The following is a 23,826-nucleotide window of genomic DNA, read 5'->3' as shown; positions in this document are numbered from 1 at the left end:
TTATATATAATATATATATATATATATATTTATAAATGAATTAAAATAATTACTCAATTAAATTAAAATTTTTAATTTTCAATTAACATTAATCTTGAATTTAAATGTTGGATAGCCGTTATTATTATTCCTCGTAATTTTTAAGTTTATAATATTTTATTAAGATGAATTTTAAAACTATCGTAAATTATGATTTAACATGTAATTTTATATATAATTTTTGATTTGATCAAATTCTCACGAATTATATATAAACATAAAATGATGCTATATATCAAAATTAAAATTTCATGTATACATTTGAATTGCAATCAAAGTTTCATGTATCAATTTGTAAATTGAATAAAAGTTCATATATAATTTTAGATTTATCCTGTTTTATTCTACTAATATTAAATATATAATTGAAATTTACTTGAAAATTATATAAAAAGAAACAAAAAATGGGTCATTAGTTTCTATTTTTATTATTTCGTTTTTGTTTAAGTAAAATGAATCAAAATTATTAAAAAAGAGAAAAATTATCAAAAAATTACATTGCCATGTAAGAATACCTAAGAAACAGATGGAATTACTATTATTTTATTGATTTAAATAAGATAAGAATTGATGGTTGACTATTAGCTCGATTGATATGAATATTGTTGTCAAATAAACATGTTCATGAGCCCGACTACCCGCCCAGGCTTGCCCGAAATTGGAAGGGTTTGAATAAAAATATTAATCCCGAAAAATGGGCTTGAGCAAAAAAACAATCTCAAGCTTAAACATTCAAGCCCGAGCCCGACCCAACCCGTTTTAATTTTATAATACTTTATATTATGTTATTTATATATATTATGTAATTTAGAACACATTAAAAAAATAAATCTATACTAAATATATATTATTACTCTAATGTAAATATTAAAATAATATTAAGATGACTATATAAAAATTTTCAATAAATGAAAAATGTAAAAAAAATATTAAATATTAAAATAATATAATATAAATAAATTAAAAATAATTAAAGATAATATAGGTGGGTTTAAAATAGGCTTCGGTTAGTCTTTTGCAAATATAGGCAGGTTTTGGCAAAATTTTAAGTCATATTTCGAGCCAAGTTGGGCTTGGGCAAGCATAAAGTATATTAATATCATGCTTAGGCCCGACCCAGCCCATGAGCACATCTATTCTCAATTCAAAAGGACGTAGGTTCAAGTGCATCAAATCGCATTATCTTCTTATTTATGGGTTGAGGAGGGATTATACCTATTTCTAGGTTTTGACAATATTTACTTATCACTTAACACATAATAAATTCAATTATTTTTATTTTATTCTATTTCATTTAATATTATATTATTCTTTATCAAATAATCTAATTATTTTCGATATTTAATTTTAAGTAATGTCTTGAATATATTTCATAACTTATATTCAACAATTAAAATTTTTACTTATATTTTTAATTTAATTTTTCAATTTATCAAACGTAGTTTTATTTTATTTCTTCTATTTCATTTAAATAAAAACTAATAAATTTATTAAATTAAGCTAAATTGATTAAATTTTGAGCTGAAAACCCATAATTCAAGAGATAAATTAATGAGAATAATAACATAAAAAAACCTAATTTTATTCAAGCAAAAGAGGCAATAATTGTGGAGTTTGAAGAATTTAAATGTCAAAAATATTTATTCTGTTGAATCACATGTTAGTGAAATGAATTTTGTGGACTAATGTCAAATCATGGTTAATCATACTAAATCATAATATGATAAGTACTAATTCATAATTGCATGCATTAATTAAACCAAGTTTAATTCCAAGGTGTTTAACATCAATTTTATCTACAATAATTAATCAAAATATATTGAATGAGTTAGGTCGGATGTAAAATTTTAGGTATGTTTTTAGGATTGAATTTAATTCAAAAATAAGTATAAAATTTTGTCTAAGTCTGATCTAAATAAAAATATTAAATTTGAGTCTGCCCAACCCGTTTGTATTAATTTTTATTCGAAAATAAATTTTAAAAATACAATACATCAAGTACACTAAAACATAAAAATAATGTTTCCTAACAATTTAAAAATATATTAAAAAAGTCGTTATACTTTAATAACACTAAGATAGTTGCAATTCAGTAAACAAATGTCTCTAAAATAGTAATAAAAATAACAATAACAGCAAAATAAAAAATATTATAATAGCAAAACAATAAGAAAACAACAGCAAAAAAAAGAAAGAAACAGATCTGGGCTCGGCCAAAAAAATTCACTCGAGGCTCAATCCGTTTAGAAAACAACCTTTATTTTTTTGTTCAAACTTATTTTTCGAGTCTATATATTCGCCCAAATCCTCTCACTTTTTAGACGAGCCTTTAAGCCTAGACGAATGGCGTAGCCCATGATCAAATCTACGTGAATCTTTTATAAGTAAAATATATTTAGTCAAATTCTTGTTCTTTAAATTAATTAGAACTGGATTATTTACCATGTAAGTGAATTTTTTAAAAAAATTGGTGGTTAAAGTTATTAATTAAAATTAATAATATATTTAAAAAATTTTATTTATGACTTCAAACTAAAATTTTTGAATAATGGGCCGTATTTGGGCTTAAGACATGATAAATACAAATCAACTTCCGACAAATGGAATCAAAATAATTGTACTAAGACAGCAATATTATAAAAATACACAAATAAATCATTTTTGGTCTAATTTAATCCTTAGTCCCTGTTATATTTGAAGTTTTGAAATTTAATACCTTTACTTTTAATTCTAAAAGTTTAGTTTTTACTTAATTGATTAAAATTTTAAAATGACTACATTAGTGACTGATTTTTGTTAAATTTTAATACATATTATCAATTAAATATTAAATATTAAAATCGATAATCTATAAAAGTCATAATAATTAGATTTTAATACAGGGAGAATAATTATTGGTTAAAATTGAAAAGTCGATTTAATCTATTGTTGATTTGAGTGGTTTGAGTTATTTTTCGATTTTGTTAGTTATTTTGATTGGTTATAATTTTTGAATTTTTAAACTTATCCGGGAGAAAAAATATTTAATTTAATATATTTTTATTTTTAAAAAATATGTTTATAATTTATAGTAGGGTTAATTGCACCAAACACCACCAAATTATAACCCTGGTTCTAAATTGTTTCTCAAACTTTAAAATATTCTAATTACATTCTCAAACTATAGATGTTATATTAATAATGTACTTCTATTACTAAAATTGTTAATTTAACGTTAAATGAGACACTAGATCTCACGTGATATAATTTAATTGATTGTTGATCTGAGTGGTTTAGGTTATTTTATCGATTTTTTGGTTATTTTAATTGGTTATCGCTTTTTGAATTTTTAAATTGATCCGAGAGAAAAAAATATTTAATTTAATATTTATTTTAAAAAAATATGTTTATAATTTATAATAAGGTTAATTGCACCAAACACCCCAAATTATAACCCTCGTATTAAATTGCTCTTCAAATTTTAAAATATTCTAACTACATCCTCAAACTGTAGATGTTATATTAATAAGGTCCTTCTATTACTAAAATTGTTAATTTAACTGTTAAATGAGACGTCACATCTTATGTGATATAATTTAAAATGAAAATTATAAAAATATTGATTTTGAAGTTTCAAGTTTTTACAAAAATACCGTTCACTCTATTTCTTTTTGTCTTACTTTATTTTTAGCTTTAAAAATTATGTGGGAAAATTTTATATATCTTTTAATTTTTATTTTAAATTATGACGTATAAGATTTTATATATCAAATAAAAATTTGGGATGTAATTAGAACATTTTGAAGTTTAAGACGAAGGTCATAGTTTGGAAATATATGATGCAATTATCTCTTTGTAATATATAAAAGAAATACATATTATTCAAGCTCAAAACCCAATCCAATAATTAAGTCGATTAATCAATTGACCTAAAATTAAATTGGTTACATCGATTCTTGAGCTTTAATTCAGACAGATTAATTCTTATAGATCATGTTTGGCTAAGGTAGTTTAATAAAAGATTGATCGAACTGATCGAAAAAACCGAATACTCTCTTACTTTAATCTTCAAGTAAGGCAAATAGAGAGATTAAATTCTACAAAATAAAAGTAAAGAAATTAAATTTCAAATTTATAAAAATGTAGGGACTTGAAGCAGAAATAAAACCATTTTCTTTTTTTCTATTTTCCTACACGCAAAGAAGCTAACACCAAAATATCCAGACCATTTTGTGACCACTTATTCTTTTTTCTGTCAAAATTTTAGATCCGAATCTAATTCCACGATTTTCTTTAGAGTTTTAAATTTGATCTTTCTCTTCCAAAATCAAATCCAAAAAGAGAGAAACTCCCACCAAAAAAATGGCGATTTCTAATGACAACAACAACGACGAGCACCATGAATCGAGTCCTCTTTTGAGCAAACAAGTGGCAGACCAAGATTTGAAGGAGAAACCAAGTGGTAAAAAGGCAAAAGAAGCTGCCGCCGAGGTGCCAGCTCATCCGGTAGTTGCTACCGGAGATGGGTTTGGGTGGACAGCTGATGGGTTGCCGTTGGTCCACCGGAGTGTCGTCGGAGAACCCTTGGGTCGATCTCAATGGAACTCATCTCTCCTTTCTTGTCTTGGCCGTAACGATGAATTTTGCAGCAGCGACATTGAAGTTTGTAAGTCTTTTTATTGGATCTGATACTCTGATGAATTTGTTCGATTTGGGATTTTTTTAATCATTTATGAAATTTGGGATATTTCCATAGATTAGAAAGATAAATTGTCAATTGCTTAGAAATCTATGCCACCATATATGCAATTGATTGAACATAGTTATTAGCTTAAAGCTGATGTTCTTATTATTGTTTTTGTGTAAAAGAAAATTGTTCTTGATTGTAGAGAAATTGGAATTTAGAATGGAAAAAAAATGGAAAAAAAATCAAAAGATCAATTATATTTGTGTAAAGAAAAGATAGATTCTGGCTAGTGAACTCGAAGCTTAATCCGGTTCATAGGTTAGCCGAGGCGATATTTAGCGGATTTGGATTCAAATTTCGATATCTTGTATTATATTTAGCGGATTTGACTTATGAACTCAGGTTTTAATCCGGTTCATGTGGTTAGCTGAGTTGATATTTAGCAGATTTGGATTCAAATCTCAGACCTTTTATGTTTTTTGTAGTTCGAATTTGGATTAATTTATGTGTGCTTATTTTGCTTGGGATTTCAAAGTGTGATGTTTTTTGGCTAGGTCTCCTTGGAAGCTTGGTCCCTTGTGTGCTATATGGAACCAATGTCGAAAGACTTGGATCTGATCCCGGGACATTTGCGAATCACTGCTTGCCATACTCAGTTCTTTACTTAATTGGTAATTCATTTTTTGGCTGGAATTGCCTTGCACCATGGTTTTCGTACCCTACTCGTACTGCCATTCGGCGAAAGTTTAATCTTGAGGCAAGTTGTTCATATCTTTCATCTTCTTTAACTTCATCTTTGAGATGATGAGTATAACTAGTTCATTAAGCATAGTATGGCTTTGCATTTGGTGTTTGAAACTGCTTTCTATCTGTATATAGAATATTTTGTCAACCGATGTTTCTTTTCCGATAGTAATAACGTAGTTCGATGTCTTCTACCATCTACCATCCTATGGTTATAGGGAAGTCGATGTTCGGTTGTGTACTCATTTCCGTACAAATTGTTACCTTGAACTATTGAATTAGTTCATCCCTTGGTTGTGTTTTTCTTGTGGAAGGACAACAAGGAGCTTTAGGCCTAAAATAAAAAGAACAATATGAATCCCAGGTTTAGCTTAGTTGATTCATCCAATCACCTTTTTAAAGGAGACGTTTAGTAGATTTGAAGTTCGAATACTAATATTTGAAACCATTTCTTTTAGTTCTAAGTTATGGCCTTTTCCCTATACCGGAAAAAGAGAACTATACGAACTGGGGAAAAGCTTTGAAGGCTGGTAAAGTACTATTGAGGCCCTTGCAGTAGAAGTCGGATTGTATTTTGTTCCCTCTACTCAAAAAAAGGACAAGTTAGTCCCTATATGTTAGATTAAAGAGAAAATTGGTTAATCTGTTAAAATTTCCATCTATTTTTAATATTAAAAACCAGTCCATGTATGTCAACAAGAGATACACAGGGCATACCACGTGTAACTATCTGACTACTTCATCAGCTACACTAGTTTTTAATAGTAGCAATAGACGAAATTTTTAATAGAAATGACTGGTTTGCTCATTTTTTGAGTAATGGGGTTAAAAGTACAATTTGACTCTTATTATAGGGGTCTTCATGGTACTTTTACCTTTGAAGGCTTAATTTTGTGGTTATCTTCTATGTTGGTCCAACTCTTTTTTCTGTTTTAAGTATCTATTTTTGGCATCCGATTCCATCTAGCTTGTGCTTGGACGAAGAAAATTTGACCTCAAGTCAGTCCAGTCCAAATGGATGGATTCCGTTTCTAACACTCGCCCTTGAGTCCATATAACATCAATTTCCTTTGGATGAACAGGGAAGCTGCGAGGCACTCCATAGGTCATGTGGATGTTGTGGAAGCTGCGTAGAAGATGAGTTGCAACGTGAACAATGTGAATTAACCTGTGACTTAGCAACCCATGTTTTGTGCCATCCTTGTGCCGTTTGTCAGGAAGGTCGCGAGATTCGTCGAAGGTTGCACCATCCAGGGTTCAATGCTCAACCTGTCTTCACCATGGTCCCTCCTGGCGAGCAAACCATGGCTCGTGGAGCCTAATTTCATGCTCTGCCCATTCCCTACCTTATAACTAAAGGTAATCTAGTAGCTAGCTCAACAACATTTTGTTGTGTGATTGATGTCTATGTTGTGAAAAATATATTGTGTGTGGTGTTTATGTTGTGAAAATAAAGTTAAAAAGCAGCTTTATGTTACATTTCTAGTATGAAAGTTGATTGCTCTGTTATGGGCAGATCATATACATTTTGTGTATAAATATATTATGTTTTAAATATTTTATTTGGGTCAAATTGTAAGGATGGTTTCTGTTTTGTGTGAATTCAGTTTGTATAATTTGGTTAATAAATGGTACTTGTAAATTTTGAAATGTTAATTTTCAGTCCGAAATTTTGAAATGTTAATTTTGAAGTATTATTGAGGCTCCTATATTAGCAGTCAGATTGCATTTTGTTCTTTGTACTAAAAAAATGAGCAAATTAGTTTTTATACGTTAAATCAAAGAGTAAATTGGTCCTTTTTTGTTGAAAATTTTATCCATTTTTTTCTATTAAAAATTGGCATGGCTAACAGAATAATTAGATAGTTACGCATCGATAAAAACAATAACAATTGTTTTAAGTATTATTAAAATCAAATAATAATTTAAGATATAAAATTCTCTGAAAAGTTTTTTATTTTTATTTTTTATTTTGTTAACAATCTCATTATATGATCATATTTACTCTTCTCGACACTTCAAATTTCTCATTATCTCTTTTTAACCTATAAATAAGAGGATAATGCGCTTCAGTGAAGCGCATTCGAACTTACGTCTTCCTGCATTGACTACAATGTCTAAGCTAATTGAACTAAGACTCAATCGACAAATACTACAAAAAGGTTATGTTCTAGTAATTCTTTAAATATTACTTGAAGAAAGATACCTTATTCATGTATCTATTTATAAGGTTAAATATTAATTTTAATTAGTATATGACTGTAATAATAATAATAAATTGATAGTTAATTTAAAATGATAAGTATAATTTAATATGTATAAAAATTTAATTATGTGGTAATGATTGTTGAAATTAGTATATCTACTACTGGTAACAATGATTAATTCTCTCATCTCGGTATTCTCTAAAGTGGTAAACAACTAACTACAAAATATATTTCATTCACACGGGTGATAATTGAACCCTTGATAATATATATTAACAAATTGTTATAGAAAATTAAGGTAAAGCTTATATATTAGTTTTATACATTCATTGGTTTTATAGATTTAAAAATCATGAGAAATATAGTTACCACAAAATACTAATTTTAAATGATTTTCTTTATCTTAATTTTTCTGATATATCTAATTCATGCTGTTTTTTGAGGTAGGGTTTATATTAGATTGAACTGATTTGATTAGATTAAGATTAGCATTTATCAATAAAAATATGTTTTCTACTTAATTATAAAATAAATGATTTATTATAGAATATATTTATTTTCTTTCAAGTTTTGATATATAAATTCAGAAATAAATAAATAAAAATTGATACAATATATATACTATTATATTACCAATATATTAATAATATTTTTTATAAGGTTAATCTCACGCATTTCAGCTTCTATTAATTAAAAAAAACTTGATTTTAACATTATTTAATTATTATCGTATTTAAAATAAAATTTAACTTGTAAATAAATATTAATTTATTTAAATTATAAAACTTAAATTTTATTATTTTTAATTTATTCATTTATATTGAATATTTTATAGATTTAAAATTGTTATAAATTAATAATATATATGATGCTATTTTAAAATATATGACTAAATTAACGAACTTCACATTAATATATTATCGCGTCAATTAAAAGTTAATTAATATTAATTTGTTATTATTACATAATAATTATTAATAAATTAATCATTTTAGTATCAATTTAATAATATAATAAACAATAAAATGTATTCGATATTTTTAAAATTTTCTTTAAACTAAATTTGTATATATTATAGATATATTTTACTATTCTTTTAAAATAAACTATAATATATATTATATTTTCTTTCACTCACGTAGGGCTATTAGTGGCATGATATGTACCGTTTTAGTCTTAAACCGATACAAAGTAATCTATGTAACGTTTCAGCCAAAATTTCGTGTATTTTCAATCATTTCAACTTATTTCAATCAAGTGGAAAATTTTGATATTTTAAATTAATTTTTAAAATTTTATTTAAACACTTTAAATTTTCTATAATTATACTTAAATTAAAAGCTATTAAATTTGAGCCTAAATTAATAATTTTAAAATTATATTTACATATAAATATATTTATATAGATATAATTGAGAAATATTTATATATACATAATATGATAGTTTGTTCTTTTATCAAAATAATATATAATTTATCAAGAAGCTAAAACTAGGAGTATAAATACATATATCTGAAAAATATTTAAAATACCGATAAATCTAAAATAATAGATAAAAACCAACTGTATATGAATATTTGAATGCAATTTTTTTTTTTTATGATCTCTAGTTTGTAGTGGATTGAAAAAGAATATTAGTAAGATGGGGATATTAACTCTCAAATATTCATTATCCAAATTTATTTTATTTCTATCGATAGTAAATTGTGCAAATAACTTTACGAATTTTACAAAAATTACAAAGATTCGCCCCACGAGAAGAATCGGTATAAACCAATTGAATTAAATTCCGGATTTCAATGCTTTCCTTTTTTGAAATGATGATATATGAAAAGACATTATTTTTCAACATGGCATGCATTCAAATAATCCAAAGTTTGAACACTAATATCTGACACTTCTAACCAAAAAAAAGTAACCCTACGAAGCACCAAGTATAGCCATTATCTTGGTTGCATGTTGACGGCTGAACCGAAACGAGATACCGAGATCAATGGAAACATGAAAAAAAATGCAACGAAAATGTGACACATAAACTGCATCCGACGAACAAAGGAACAGTATTTTACTCTCTAGTCTTACCCGAGTATGGGGTTTACTTCTAATTCAGATGTTGAAGTTTTTAACTCTCGAAACTGGACAGAAATTGTGAACAAAACAGTTTTTAACAACGTCGAAAAAAGAGAAAAGTCGGACCTTGAATTCCTATTCCCCTGGTGCTGAGACTCCTTGCTTCAGCCTCTCTCGTTTCATCTTCTTCTTGGATACGGGCTTCTTTTTCCTAGGAGGAAGAGTCTTCTGCGCGTACGAGTAAAGTATGTAGTTCCCCACAAGGAATGTTATCAGTAGTCCACCAATAACCAGCAATACAATCAATCCCGGGTTGAACCCTTTGGCTTCGGTTTCATAGATAATCTTGTCCCCCTATTGCATCACCAGAAACTAAATTATTACGATGTAAGTAAATTTCGGATGAACAAAGATATGTAGCGAACCACAGATATTTGGAGGACCCCGAACCCAAATCGAATATGTTCGGAAAAACGAAATGTCCAAGTAGCATACAGAGTAAATACATGCATATAAATGCATTGCTTCGAAAGATAAATCTATTGTTCTTTATGATTAGAGGTAAAAGGATCACACAAGGTTTCTATTGAGAGTTGAGACCCCTCAAAACTTTTTATATAAAAAATGAAAAGTCCAAGTAGCATAGATGGTAAATACATGCATCAAAAGATACATCTATCGTAATCGATTACACAAGGTTTCTATTAAGACACTGCTAGCTTACCGGAGATGTTTCATAATCAAGAAGCCTGTAAAAACCTACCATGTAAGCGGACCAGGCATATTTATTATGCTAGGGAAATGGTGATGGTAAAAAAAGGAAAAAAAAAAAAAAAAAACTGTTAAGGGACATCATATTTTGACAGCCATTGGAAGAATTTTCGGGTTGTCCACATAAGAATTCAGCCTCCATTTTCCCTTTTCTTTTCTGTTTTCAGGGTAAAAGTAATATGAAAATCACTGTAGTAGGAATCAGATTGCATTTCAACCACACCACTCAAAAAATAGGCAAATTTGTCTCTGTGCGTAAAATTAAAAAGCAAATTAATCCTTTCATTTTAAAAAAATTCATCCATTTGTATAACGGACAATGACATGTGTCACATGTCCTTAGTTTTTAACAGTAAAAATGAAAGAAATTTTTAACAAAAATACTTGTTTGCTCGCCGATCTAACCTACAAAACTAATTTGCCCACTTTTTTAAATAGATAGGGTAAAATGCAAGGCTTTACCCTGTTTTCAGAATTCATTAGGAGTATTGATATCAAACAATTAAATTCGGTCCGAGTTGATTATTCGAATCCCATTCAAAAATGGTATTCATATTCCAAGAACTATCAAACATACAACGATTTCAATGACTTCTCAGCTCATCTTCAACTCATAAATCAATGGAAACATAACCAATATTTACATCATCAATTACTATCATTACCATTATTGTGCATTAAAAATGGGCCAAAACACGTCAATTATCAACAAGAAAAATACTTTTTTCTTTTCTTTTCTCTTCTTTGTCTCAATGAAAAGGAGATTATTTGCTCAAAGAAAGCATTAAAAATTTTCTCCAAATGAATAAATAAATTATAAATTAGATAATTTATATGCAATAATCTCCAAAGATCTTATTAAAAGGGGGAAATCTAAATTGAGAGAATCAGAATGCGAAATTCTCATAATAAATAAAAAGAACCCAAATTAAACTTGTAAAAACAATAGATCGGCACGATAACATGCAAAGAGACAAAGAAACAAAACCAGATCGATAAATTAGAATGAAATTTTCAAATTAATTTAGCACGGATCTCTTTAAATAGCCAGTCAAAATGAGATTCAAACAAAAAAATCTTGAAATTTAAAAAAAAAATAACAAGCGATCAAAAGAGGGATGTACCTTATCGGCGAACTCGTTCGACATCGCTGCGAACTCAACTGTGAACACGAATTTGGACCAAAAAAAGTTTCAGAAATTTGGAAAAAAAAAAAATCAAATGAACACGACTTTTAGGTGAAGCAGCTGATTGTATTTATAAATGGACTGTTTCGATATATGGGTATTTTTCTGCCATTTTTATGATCCAGTTGAAATTTGAAGCCCATTTTTGTAATGGATCCAATTGAGGAATTGAGCTTTTTACTCTAAAAGGTATGCATTAAAGATAGCCCATTTAAATATTAAAAGAAATTATTAACGCACTATTTGATACCCGGGTTTAGATTCAATATTCAATTTGGTATCTAAATTTAATTTTAATGTTCATTTTGATATCTGAATTTTTTCAATTTGATATTGAGCTTTCTTTTGTCTCAATTAAGTAACTGAGTTTGATTTCAGTTAAATGTTCATAGGCCACACAATACCATTTGATCTCGATTCCAAGGCAAAGGGCAAGCAATCCATATACATCTTCCTCCTTAACACTAACCTTACATTATTTTCTTAAGGCCCATTTGGATAAACGTTTAACTCCAGTGTGATGCGTTTAAGTTTATTTTTATCTCACGCTACAATATTTAATCTCATAATCATCGTTGTAATTACACTAACAGCAGTTAAACGTACTGTTCATCCAACGGTCAACAAAATTCACTAGAATTGAATAAATTAAAATATTCATTTACAAATTAGAATCTAAATATTTAAAAAAAAAATTAGTGGTAAAATACAAAACAGTCACCATCAACATCAATGAAGAAGCAGTTTTAGTAAACATAAAATTTAGAGCTGGTCAGGGCAGTCAGAACTAGTGACTCAGTGGTGACTTCTTTTTTTAATTTATTTTTTTAATGTCTGAATATCTGAATTTAGGAACAATGCACGTCGGCAAAAAAATCCAAGAGAGCCCCAATGAAAACAACACAAAATACAAGAGTCTTTCATCTTTTCCCCATGGTAAATTTATGATTAAATGACAAAACATTTATAATTCTACCCACATGCAATGATAATCTCAATAAATTCGTGAAAACAACTAGGGATTTTTGTTTCTAACTCCCTTTTATTTAAGGGTAAATTACACTTAAAGTTATTAAACTATTAATAAATTTACGTTTTAGTCATTTAATTTCAAAAAGATACAAAATTATTATTGAATTATTCTGAAGTTTTTTTATTTAAATCATTGGACTATATTGAGTTTTTTTTTTTAATGGCTAGTAAGCTCCAAACAACGATTTTATAATTGGTGTAATGGATCTATACCCTTGACAAGTAGAATAATATATCTTAGACCTAAGTCTATTTAAAGGTAAGTGTCGAAAATCGAAAAAGAAAGTTATTTAAATTTTAGTTTGTAAATTCATGATGTTCAAATATGTTTTATGAAGAAAAAAATGAGCTGTAGAAGAGAAGAGAAATGAGAGATTTTTATCTGTGCAAGTAGTGCGAACAAAAAACATTATACAACAATAATTTTAACAACTCGGTAACTTAAATGGAAACTTTTGAACAGTTCAATGACTATTTTGTAATTTTTCGAATCTGAACGACCAAAACATAAATTTCTATTAATTTAATAACTTTAAATGTAGTTTACCCAAAAATAAATTTTGGAATATATCTATTTTTTATTTATAATTTAGATGGTTAAATGTGAAGTTCATTACAAATGAATTTTATAATTTTCTATTTTTTATTTTTAGAATAACAATAATTATTCTTTTTCCTAAAATTGCATCTAAATAATTGTGTTGAAACAACACAACATTTGTCGAAAATGTTTATTATGTAGTGGCATAACTTTAGCTTAAAAGTGTTAGTGAAAATAATATATCTAATGCCAAAAGACATGTTACTTTAATTGTAACTTTACATTTCACACATATATATACATATATATATATATATATAATTATTTAAAACTTTTTAAAATATTTATTGGACAAAAATATTTAAATTTTATGCTCGAATCTACTATATGACATGTCTGTTAAGTTGAATCGGATTAATTGGTTGAATCGAAAACCAATGATAATTGATTCAATTAGTATTCGAAACAAAAAATGGTCAAACTGGTAAAACCCGTTGATCCAAATTTAAATTAGTTTAGATATTTAATTTTGTTGATATAATTTGTTAGTTAAATGTTTATATTTTAATTATTATTTATTTCATGGTTTTTCTATTCTTTTTATTATTTTGTTAGAGTTTTTGAAATTTTTGTTTTTGTAATGATTGAATTAATAGTTAAATCTATTGAAATAAAAATCGATAATCTGATCAATTTGATCATCGATTTGATTTATACAAAATTATTATATAAAAATGACGTTAAAATTATTATTATCGATCTAAAAAAGATTATATAAAAATTAAATTATTTTAAATTTTTAATATATTTATCAATTTAGATATTCACCCAATAATATTATTAAATCATATTCAAATTTAAATAATAAAATTAAATTTATTATAAAAATAAATAAATTTGGATTTTAAATTATTTAATGCAAATCTGCCTAGGAAGAGTCTTAACCTATAAACATTACATGGAATGAAGGTGTCTTTAACCACATTTAAAATATATAATTTTGTCGATTAAGTTTTAATTCGATTGGTATAGTCACTGTTGTCAATATAAGAGGACGTGAGTTTGAGTACGCTGAAACAAATTATCCTCCCGGATAATTCTAAGCATTGTGTAAAAAAGAACATATATAATCAAATTTTATAATAAAATTATTATTTTTTTTTTAATTTTTGTTTTTTTTATTTCACTCAACGGTTATGGGTGATATGACATTGCGACAACTTGAATAAAAAGCAAGATTAAATAGTTAATTCATAGCATATCTCCAACTAATGAGCTAAATTCTAAATTAGTTTTTGGACTTTAAAATAAAGTATCGTGATTAAAATGATATTTTAATTTGAGGACTCAATTGAAATAATTTAAAGTTTATTAAATTATGAACACTGTTGAAAAATATATTTATAAAAATTAAATGAAATCTTGGTTGAAATAGTAAATTTGAATATTTAGTCCCGAATTGTCTTAAGTTTAAGTCCTATCAAGTCTGAATATATATTTTTAATTTTTAAAGGCTTAAATTGATTTTTATAAATTTTACATAAAAGGTAAAAGACAAATTTTTTATTTTGTAAAGCGAATATGCTTCTAATTATTTCACTCTGAATTGATGTTCTTAATACATTTGGAATTTAATCCTTTTACTTTTAAAATTCCAAATTTCATGCTCAATTGTTAACATAGTTAAAATTCTACTACTAAACTTACTGTGTAACATTTTTTTTTGGTACATTAAGGAGGACAAAACCATAACTAGACTAAGTGAAGCCAAGTCATTTCGTAGCAATCGTCATGTAGCTTTTGAAGGATTTCAGCCGGGGATTGCATACATGCTCAGAGGCCTTACGAATGTCATTACTACCAAACCATCAGCAACTTAGTTATTCTCTCTGAATACATGTGTCACCCTAATCCTCCAAGGACGTTGAATCATTTCTTTAATAGCTCGCAACATTGTTGAATGATGTAATTCAACTGATCCGTCTTAAATTAACTGGATTGCAGTCATTCTATCCATCTCAAGTACAACCCTTTAAAAACGTCAACTTCAAGCAAGTTGAAGACCCTCCAGAGCTCCCCAGAGTTCGGCATTTAAAATGAAACAAATACTCGCTTATTAGCCATATAACAACAAAAAAAAAAAGACGTTAAATTGAACCTAAATTTAACAAAATTATTTTAACCATGTCAACAATTAAACTTGTTTTTCAAAATAAAAGTACAAAGATTAAACTCAAAATGCGCAAAAAAGTATAAGGACCTAAAGTATATTTTAGGCATTTAAAAAAAGTATAAATAGATGACCAATTTAAAAATTGATTTATAATTTGAGGACATTTCATGCAATTAACTTATAACAAGAAAGCTGAAATCCCACTTTCTCAAGCAAAACCAAAAATGCTTCTAAAAGATGCAAAAGAAGAGGAAAAAAACGTCTAAGTAAAGTCTATTAAGAAAAGGTAAATCAATACTACAAGATTAAATGAAACTTTATTTCCTACCTTTCTCTTCAACAACCCCCCACCCATGCAATTGATTCATCATTTTTTCCTTTATTACCAAACATGATAGAAACTCAAACAATGTTGAATTTGTTAATTTTTTTTCAATTGTCACCCTTTGATGTAAACGTTTCGGAATTAAAAAATAACGATCATAACGTCACGTTAAATTTAAAAAAATTGAAAGAAAAGAAAATTTAAATCATGATAGTGATAATTTTAAAATTTTACGATAATAAAAATGCAATTATAAAAAGTAATTTTATCATTATTAATTTAAAATTTCATAAATTATTAAAGAGCTTAAATGAAATATTTTTCATTTTATCTAAAACCCTAATCAAGACAATCTTTCAAAATATTCTATTTAAAATATATATAATGGTAAATTTAGTCCTTAATGTCTCGTATTGCTTGTTAATTCAATTTTATTGTTTAAAGCGAAATTTAACCATAAACCTTTTAAAAGAATAAAAATACTAACAAAATGATAAATTTTTAAATATGACAACTCGCATTACAATCCGTGTAAACTTCATGCTTTTTTTTTTGTTCTTATAAGCTTTTTTTAAAATATTTTATAAATTTTAAAAGGTGATAATAAAAAACATATAGCATCCGCATCGTTAAAAAAGTAATGATTCGATCAACATTTTCATTAAAAAATAATTTGATTCTTTATAAAAATTTAATGTAAAATTTTTAATTATGTTATTAAAAAAATATTGGTTTAAAAGAAATAATAATTAATAAATGTAATAAATGTGCACCTTTCCTTAAGTATACTTTACCAAGCCTCTACTCAAACTAATGGGTATGCCTTTTAACAATGGAGATTGCTTGTGAAAGCAACTATCTAACCATCATCTACAATATAAAATACCCATCATATTCTATTAAGAAAATTGACTCCCACCATTTTCATTTGTGTCCAACTACATTGTACTATGGATAACATTAGCAATTGATCGAAACCCCTCATTTCCCCTCTAATCGGGCATATATGATACGTCATGTGAAACTATTTATATTTCAATCTGATGTACTGAGATAAATTTAATTATTTTTCTAACTATTTTCTAAGTAAATGATATAAAATATAATCTGACTCTTAGTATAAAAACTTTTTTGTATGCTTAAATTACATGTTATTGTGTCATACATAAATAATCAAATAAGCAATATACATGAGTTTGATATTTTTTTTCCTTTTATTACACAAGATCAAGACCAATGTAGCTATTGTCTGATGAAGAACTAGAGATGGTGACAATGCCATTGTAATCAGATACACTGTCTTGTAATGTTAACAATAGATTGGAAGTGCTAAAACTTGTTGATGGTTTGGTTCTTGGAACCATTGGGACCTCGGCTTCACCCACCAACATTTGGACCACACTTCTCATAGTGGGTCTAGCCAATGGATCAGGGTGTGAACAAGCTAACCCGACCAAAAGTACTCGTCTCATCGCGGATTCCTCGAAACGACCTTCGAGTTTAGCATCGGCAGCGGTTAACAATTTACCTTCTTTATGTAAACCCCAAACCCATTCCACCAAATTGCCACTCACACGAGCCGGAGCTTTCCCTGTCTCGATCGGTCTTCTTCCGCTAGCTACCTCTAAGACAACCGCTCCGTAGCTGAACACGTCGGTTTTATCCGTCGCTCGTCCTGTTAGAAGGTATTCGGGAGCTAAATACCCCATCGTGCCGGCGGCTACCGTTGCATCCGGGGACTTATCGTGTTCAACTTGCCGAGCTAAACCGAAATCTCCGAGCTTGGCATTGTAAGCTTCATCCAACATTATGTTGCTGGTTTTAACATCTCTATGAATAACTTGCCGATCACATTCTTGATGTAAATAGGCTAATGCTGAGGCCACCCCTAACAAAATTTTTTGCCTTTCAGGCCATGGCAATGGCGTTTTGGCTTCAAACAAAGCTTTATCAAGACTCCCTTTAGGCATTAAATCATAAACTAATAAAATCTCTCCTTTTTCATGGCACCATCCTTGTAATCTTACAAGATTTCGATGCCTTAGAGTTCCGATTATTAATAACTCAGCTAAAAACTCGTTCTTCCCTTGACTGTTATGACTACATCTTTTGACAGCTACAATGTCGCCATTTTCCGGCAAAATACCTTTATAAACAGTCCCAAAAGCACCATGGCCGATGATTCTATTGGCATCGAAGCATCTCGTGGCGGCTTTAAGCTCTTTGTAAGTGAATTCTTTTGGCGATTTGATTATCTCCGATGCAAAAGATTGGCCTAATTTGTTCTCATGTTTGAACTTTTTAGAGTAAACCCAGATTAAAGCACCGGCAAATAGAGCTAAAAAGAAAGCTCCGGCGGTTACCACCCCTGCTACAGCTCCTGGACCTTCTCTGCAAAGCTGGTTATGGCATGAAGAAGAAGGAGGAGAAGTAGAAGAAGAAGACGGCGGAAGAGGCGGCGGTGATTTAACGGAATCCGCGGTTGGGTTTGTTAAAGTAGTCGCAGATGACGGCGGCGGAGATGTTGGCCCTGATCCTGACCTTGAACTGAAACTCCACCATTCTATGCTATGAACCTCAGTGCTTCCTTGTGTTGAGCCTGAAAATCCTACGTACATGAAATCATTAACATACTGATCAAGGCTTAAACTCACTGATAAAATGGGGTTTTTAGGCTTCAAATTTGAGTACGAAATCGAAATATTCAAAACCCCAAATGAAGAATCGTATTCGATCCATGAATTAATAACATTTCCACTCTTTAGATCGATATCTAAACCACCCAAATCTGCAGCTTGTGATGAAACTACACTGTTCAGATCCAACCCAACATGGTTACCATTAATGTCTTTGTATTCAACGTCCATGAGAGTATCGAATTCCACCGCCACGAAACCCAATGCTTGACCTTTATCATCAAGAAGTCCCAATGAACCCCCACCGGCGCCGACGAAATCACTGTCCGGTGAAATGACAAAGGCTAAACCACCGCCGATGGAAGATGGGTTAAGGTTACTGATGGAAAATGAGAAGAAAGTGGAGAAACTACAAAGTTTATGAGTTCCTGGTTGTCTGAATCTCACCGGTTTTGAATATAAAACTCTACCGGCACCGGAATCCGGTACTTCAACGTCGCGAGTGAGCCTGACGCTCCCATTGCTTAAGTGAGCGTCCCCTAACAGTTTCAAACTGGTGAGAGACAAAGTTCCAAAATCAAACTCTGTGGTTGAAAAGATACTGTTGAAGCTTAAGACAAAACAGAGGAACTGAACAGGGAAAATTATTGAAGCAAAGTTGTAAGAAACTGGCAACATTATTCTTCAGTTTCTGGTTATTTAAAGAAACCCCATTTACAACAACAAAAATAAAGCTTGTTTGGGTGGGGAAGGGATTTGAGAGGAATTGAAGAAGGAGAGTTTTTTTTTTTTGCTAAAAAAGCAGAGCAAATTTAAGAAAGAAAAGAATAGTCTGAAGGAGAAAGAGAGAAGGGTGAATTTTTGGAGAATCTACGGCGAGTGGGTGGGTGATGAGATGAAGATGACAGGTGGATAGGTAACGCGACACGTGGATATTTGCAACGGTTATTTTTTCTGTTTCAGTGATTATAAAAATGAAGATTGAAAAGCGTGACAATTAAAGAAAATGTAAACAATTTAATCATTAAAAAAAATTACCAAAAGAAATTTAACAACGGTATTGATTTATCGATCTAATCAATTCAACTGATCCGTTTGATTTAATTAAATAAATTATTCTAAATTATATAAGAAATTTTAAAATTTCAGTTTGATTGTTTAATTTAATCAATTTATACCGATTTTCAAATTAAATGATCTAATACTTTTCTAAAGATTAAAACCTTGGCCAATTTTTTGTTTAATCGACTAATCCGATATAATTAAGGAGATTTATCCGTAATTTTAGAATTCTATTCATGTGTAAAATAGAATGTCTATATATGTATTTTTTTTTGTAAATTTTATTTTGAAATTTAAAGTTGTTTATTGTTTGTATTAAATTCAAGTATTATTATTTATTGCAATCGATTAAATTTTAATTGATTAGTATGAGTATTGTCCTCAATGTAAGAGAATGTGAGTTTAAGTGCTTTGAATTGCATTATTCTTCTATTTATGAGTTAGGAAAGAACTACGATAAATTATCTAATTTCATTAAAAGAGATAAATAAATATTTTTATTCATATCCACAATTAAGTGAATTAATTTAAAAATATAATTAAAGTTTGGATATATTAATGAGTGTATGTCAAATAATGGTAATTTAAAGCATTACATTTAGTAAATATAAGAAAAATAGTTGTTTTATTTAACTTTATAAATGTTTTTTTTATATTACATTTTAGTTACTTAGATTATTATTTTGTTACGAAGTGACTACCCTGCCGTTAAGCTCCGTTACTTCCCTAACGACAATCCTGCATGACAGTCTAAATAGGTTTTAAATGCCAACTTGAATGTCCAACTGGGACAGAATAGGTTTTTAATTAAATAGATTTAATTAATTAAAAAATTTAAATTAATTACATCTTGAACTGGAAAATAAAAAATTGCCCGTCTCCTTTTTTCTTTTAGTTTTCTTTTCCATTTTGACTTAAAAAACTATTCTCATCCCAATTGGACATTCAAGTTGCTATTTAAAACCCATTTTGCAGTGCCATGTAGGATTGTCGTTAGAGAGGTAACGGAGCTGAACGACAGAGTAACTACTTCGTAACAAAACAATAACATAAGTGACTAAAATATAATCAGAGGCAAAAAAAAGTGACTGTATTTACATTTTACCTAAAATAAATAACTTCAATATAAAAATTATTGTAAACAACAACTAAAAATAATAGTATTGATAAACACCAATTAATAAAATCTTTTATTTCAATAATTAATCATTTTATACAATTATTTGAACTTTTAAGCTGAAATTGGTAATTGTTATAAAATAAATAGACAGAGAGTAAATAACAAAAAATAATGAAAGAATAAAAGAGAGCGTATTTTATTGATTAATCGAAATATTTATAAAACTTCTTCAAAGTTTCAATAAAATATTTTGACTAATCAATAGAATACGCTCTCTTTACTCTCATATTCTCTTTGTTGTTTTTCTTTTATCTTTTATTTTATAACAATAATTTTATATTCTAAAAATAATGAATTAGCTAACTCTAAAATTGAGGTCTAAAATTTCAGTAAAAATTATATTATTTTAAGTTTCCATGTTGAATAAATCTCGAATATCTCACTAACTAATCACATGTTGTTCCAATTTAAAAAAAACAAAAAAAAACAAATGTCAGAAGAAAAATTATTTATTGGTTTAAAATTATAAACATTAATATAATACACTTATTACACTGTTACAAGTTCTTGTAATATAACGGGGATTGAATTTTGGTCTTTATACTTTTATAATGAATATAAAGATTCTTCTATCCAAGGATGAAGTCATGATTTTTTAAGAGGTGAGAGAAAATCGTAGAATTTTAGGATGGATGTGAATTTTAAATAATATTTAAGGTTTTAGGTCGTTTTTTTAAATATTTAGAGAAGTAAGTTAATTTTGAGAGAAGAAACAGAAAACGTGTCTTATAAGAAACTTTTCTATTAACTTGTCTGAAAAAAAATCCTACAAAATGTGTTTTCTTTATTAACTTAACACATTAGCTGATTTGGTTAGATAATTATATATTAATGGTTTTATCATTGAGCTTTGGGTTTAATTTCTCTCCTACTTATATTTGTATTTTTTATTTCATCTTGTTTTAATTTTTTAAATTAATTAATTATTAATAATTTTAATTAACAACTCTTTTATTTATATAAAAACAATAAATATGTAATTATATAATAAAATATATATTATATATTATTATGTTAAAATAATTTTAAATAATAACTCATTTATTTATATATATATATTAATAAATATATTTCTTTTTCAAAACCGGTCCAAAACCCTAAATATCATTTAGAACTACCATATAGATCAAATTTACCCACTAAAGTTAGTAGAGTTTAAAATGAATTACAAAAATTAAAGGGTTGAAAATGAAAATTTTAATTAATTAGAGGTTTTAAAAGCTTAAATTGGCTAATTAAATATTATTAGGGTCTATAATTAAAATTATCCCATTTAGCTAGACCGCCAAAACCCTCCCTGCCGAGGCTTCATCCCCTCTTCTATGTTAGAAAAAGGAGTAATAAAGTATTTTAAAAAATTATGTTAATTATATGAGGTGGACTTAATTAAATGATGTGAATTTTTATAAAATTTATGTGAAATTATTATTATTTTGGTAAGAAGAAGAAACTAAACACAATTAGTCATAGTAAACTTCACAGTGTTTACCAACACTTTCTTGTAGTAATTCCATAGCAATTTGTTTTGGACAATCGGAAATGGGCAATCCAATTGGATTATGATCCCCTAGAGCTGTCATATAATCCGCAACCATATTAGTTAAACATGGAACATACAGTACCTTAATATTCCAATCCATCTTATGTCTAATAATTTGCACCAAACTTGACTTGACTTCCTCTGCTTGCCCATTAAAAGTATTAACCGCAGTCAAACTGCCACTTTCCGCCAGTATTTGTTTAATCCCTCTCTTCCATGCTATATCTAAACCATCCATAATAGCCCATAGTTCCGCACCAATTACAGAACATATGCCTATATTTCTACTCTAACTAGTAATCCATTTGCCTCTGTTATCTCAAATCAGTCTGCCAGTTGATGCTCTACCTGTCGTAAAATGCTTGGCACCGTCCGCATTTTACTTGCACCACTCTTCCGGGGTGGTTGCCAACAAATCCGATCATTGTTTTGATAATACATGTTCATACAATTCATCATAGGTTTAAAAACTCAAATAATTGTATTTAACCGATAAATGGACTATAAAATCGGATTGAATTAAACGATATAGTTTGAATTATTTAAGATATAATAAATCGGGTGAACATTTTACGTTAGTTAAAAATATCATATCATATTATATTTTAAATTTATATTATATTATTTAATTAAGTCCATTTTATTAAATTAATATTTTTCAACTTCTACAAATAAGGCCATTTTTCTTATATTTCTAACTAATATTTTTAGTAAAACGAAGAATTAAATTTTTACTAAAATAAACCCACACTATAATACAAAAAAAATTGCATGGTACTATTACCTATATTTATTCTCATTAATGATCATAAAACAGAAAAATAAATAAATCCTAAAATTATATGAGTTCGTGTTGTCACGCGCATATGAGGGCCGTGGGCCATGCTTTCACTAAGCTCCAAGCTAGACAAATGTGGATGAGAGGAGAAGCAACTTGGATAATACAACGGACAATATGAAACCGGTGAAAGTCACTTCCAAGTCTATTTATTATAGCATTTATATCAAATTATTCCTCTATTTTTAAATAAATCAATTTAATCCATTTACTATTTTTAAATTATAATAATATTTAATATTTAAAAATGACATAATATTTTACTTGAAAAACTATAAAAGTCTTCAAAATATTAACTTAAATAATAAATATTAACCTTTTGAAATTTAGTCTTATTTGATTTTCTTAATAGAACAATGACTAAATTAATCCATTTAAAAATAAAGAGACTAATTTAATCTGATCTCTAAAATGACCTGTCAAGTGCATTCATCAATGTGTTTATTACTTTCAATTTTTCTTACATTATAAGATAATAGTTAAATTTTCGGAAATTGTACAAAAATGATCAAATTTTAGTTTTGGTCCCTATATTATGTTCAAATTTTAGATTTAATATATGTACTTTAAATTTTGACATGATTTAGTACCTCAAATTTTATAATGTCATTAGTTAGCTTAAATACATTATTTTGATTAAAAGGCTGAAATGGATTTTAAGAATTATCAACACTTCCATTAAATTTAAATAAATTACAATGTAATTTTTTTTATCACGCTGAGGCTAATTTAGGGGGACTAGCAAGGCCCGACCCCCCTAAAATGAAAAATTACTATTTAGGTCCTTTAAAATTTTTAAAATTTTAAAATATTA

The 23,826-nt window shown here is 27.9% G+C and overlaps 3 protein-coding genes across 3 annotated transcripts; 1 reads left to right on the top strand and 2 right to left on the bottom strand.

The window, feature by feature from the left end:
• Positions 1 to 4,213: 4,213 nt before the first annotated feature.
• LOC108460693 (cell number regulator 8-like) lies at positions 4,214 to 7,099 on the top strand. Its single transcript, XM_017760287.2, has 3 exons — positions 4,214 to 4,684; positions 5,260 to 5,462; positions 6,532 to 7,099. The coding sequence occupies exons 1-3, from the start codon at positions 4,381 to 4,383 to the stop codon at positions 6,769 to 6,771; spliced, it is 747 nt and encodes a 248-aa protein (XP_017615776.1). The 5' UTR covers positions 4,214 to 4,380; the 3' UTR covers positions 6,772 to 7,099.
• Positions 7,100 to 9,495: 2,396 nt separating this feature from the next.
• LOC108467105 (DNA-binding protein S1FA-like) lies at positions 9,496 to 11,733 on the bottom strand. The gene is made up of 2 exons (XM_017767615.2): positions 11,623 to 11,733; positions 9,496 to 10,081 (listed from the first exon to the last, which is right to left on the bottom strand). Exons 1-2 carry the CDS (start codon positions 11,644 to 11,646, stop codon positions 9,863 to 9,865), a joined length of 243 nt encoding a protein of 80 aa, XP_017623104.1. The 5' UTR covers positions 11,647 to 11,733; the 3' UTR covers positions 9,496 to 9,862.
• A 5,137-nt stretch (positions 11,734 to 16,870) lies between these two features.
• Positions 16,871 to 19,251, bottom strand: LOC108467104 (L-type lectin-domain containing receptor kinase VIII.1-like). Its single transcript, XM_017767614.2, has one exon. It carries the CDS (start codon positions 19,068 to 19,070, stop codon positions 16,974 to 16,976), a length of 2,097 nt encoding a protein of 698 aa, XP_017623103.1. The 5' UTR covers positions 19,071 to 19,251; the 3' UTR covers positions 16,871 to 16,973.
• Positions 19,252 to 23,826: the final 4,575 nt, after the last annotated feature.

The sequence above is a fragment of the Gossypium arboreum genome, chromosome 2 (genome assembly GCF_025698485.1).
Source record: "Gossypium arboreum isolate Shixiya-1 chromosome 2, ASM2569848v2, whole genome shotgun sequence".
Lineage (NCBI taxonomy): Eukaryota > Viridiplantae > Streptophyta > Magnoliopsida > Malvales > Malvaceae > Gossypium > Gossypium arboreum.
Note: the sequence above shows the minus strand (reverse complement) of the source record. Positions and strands in the feature narration are given on the sequence as shown.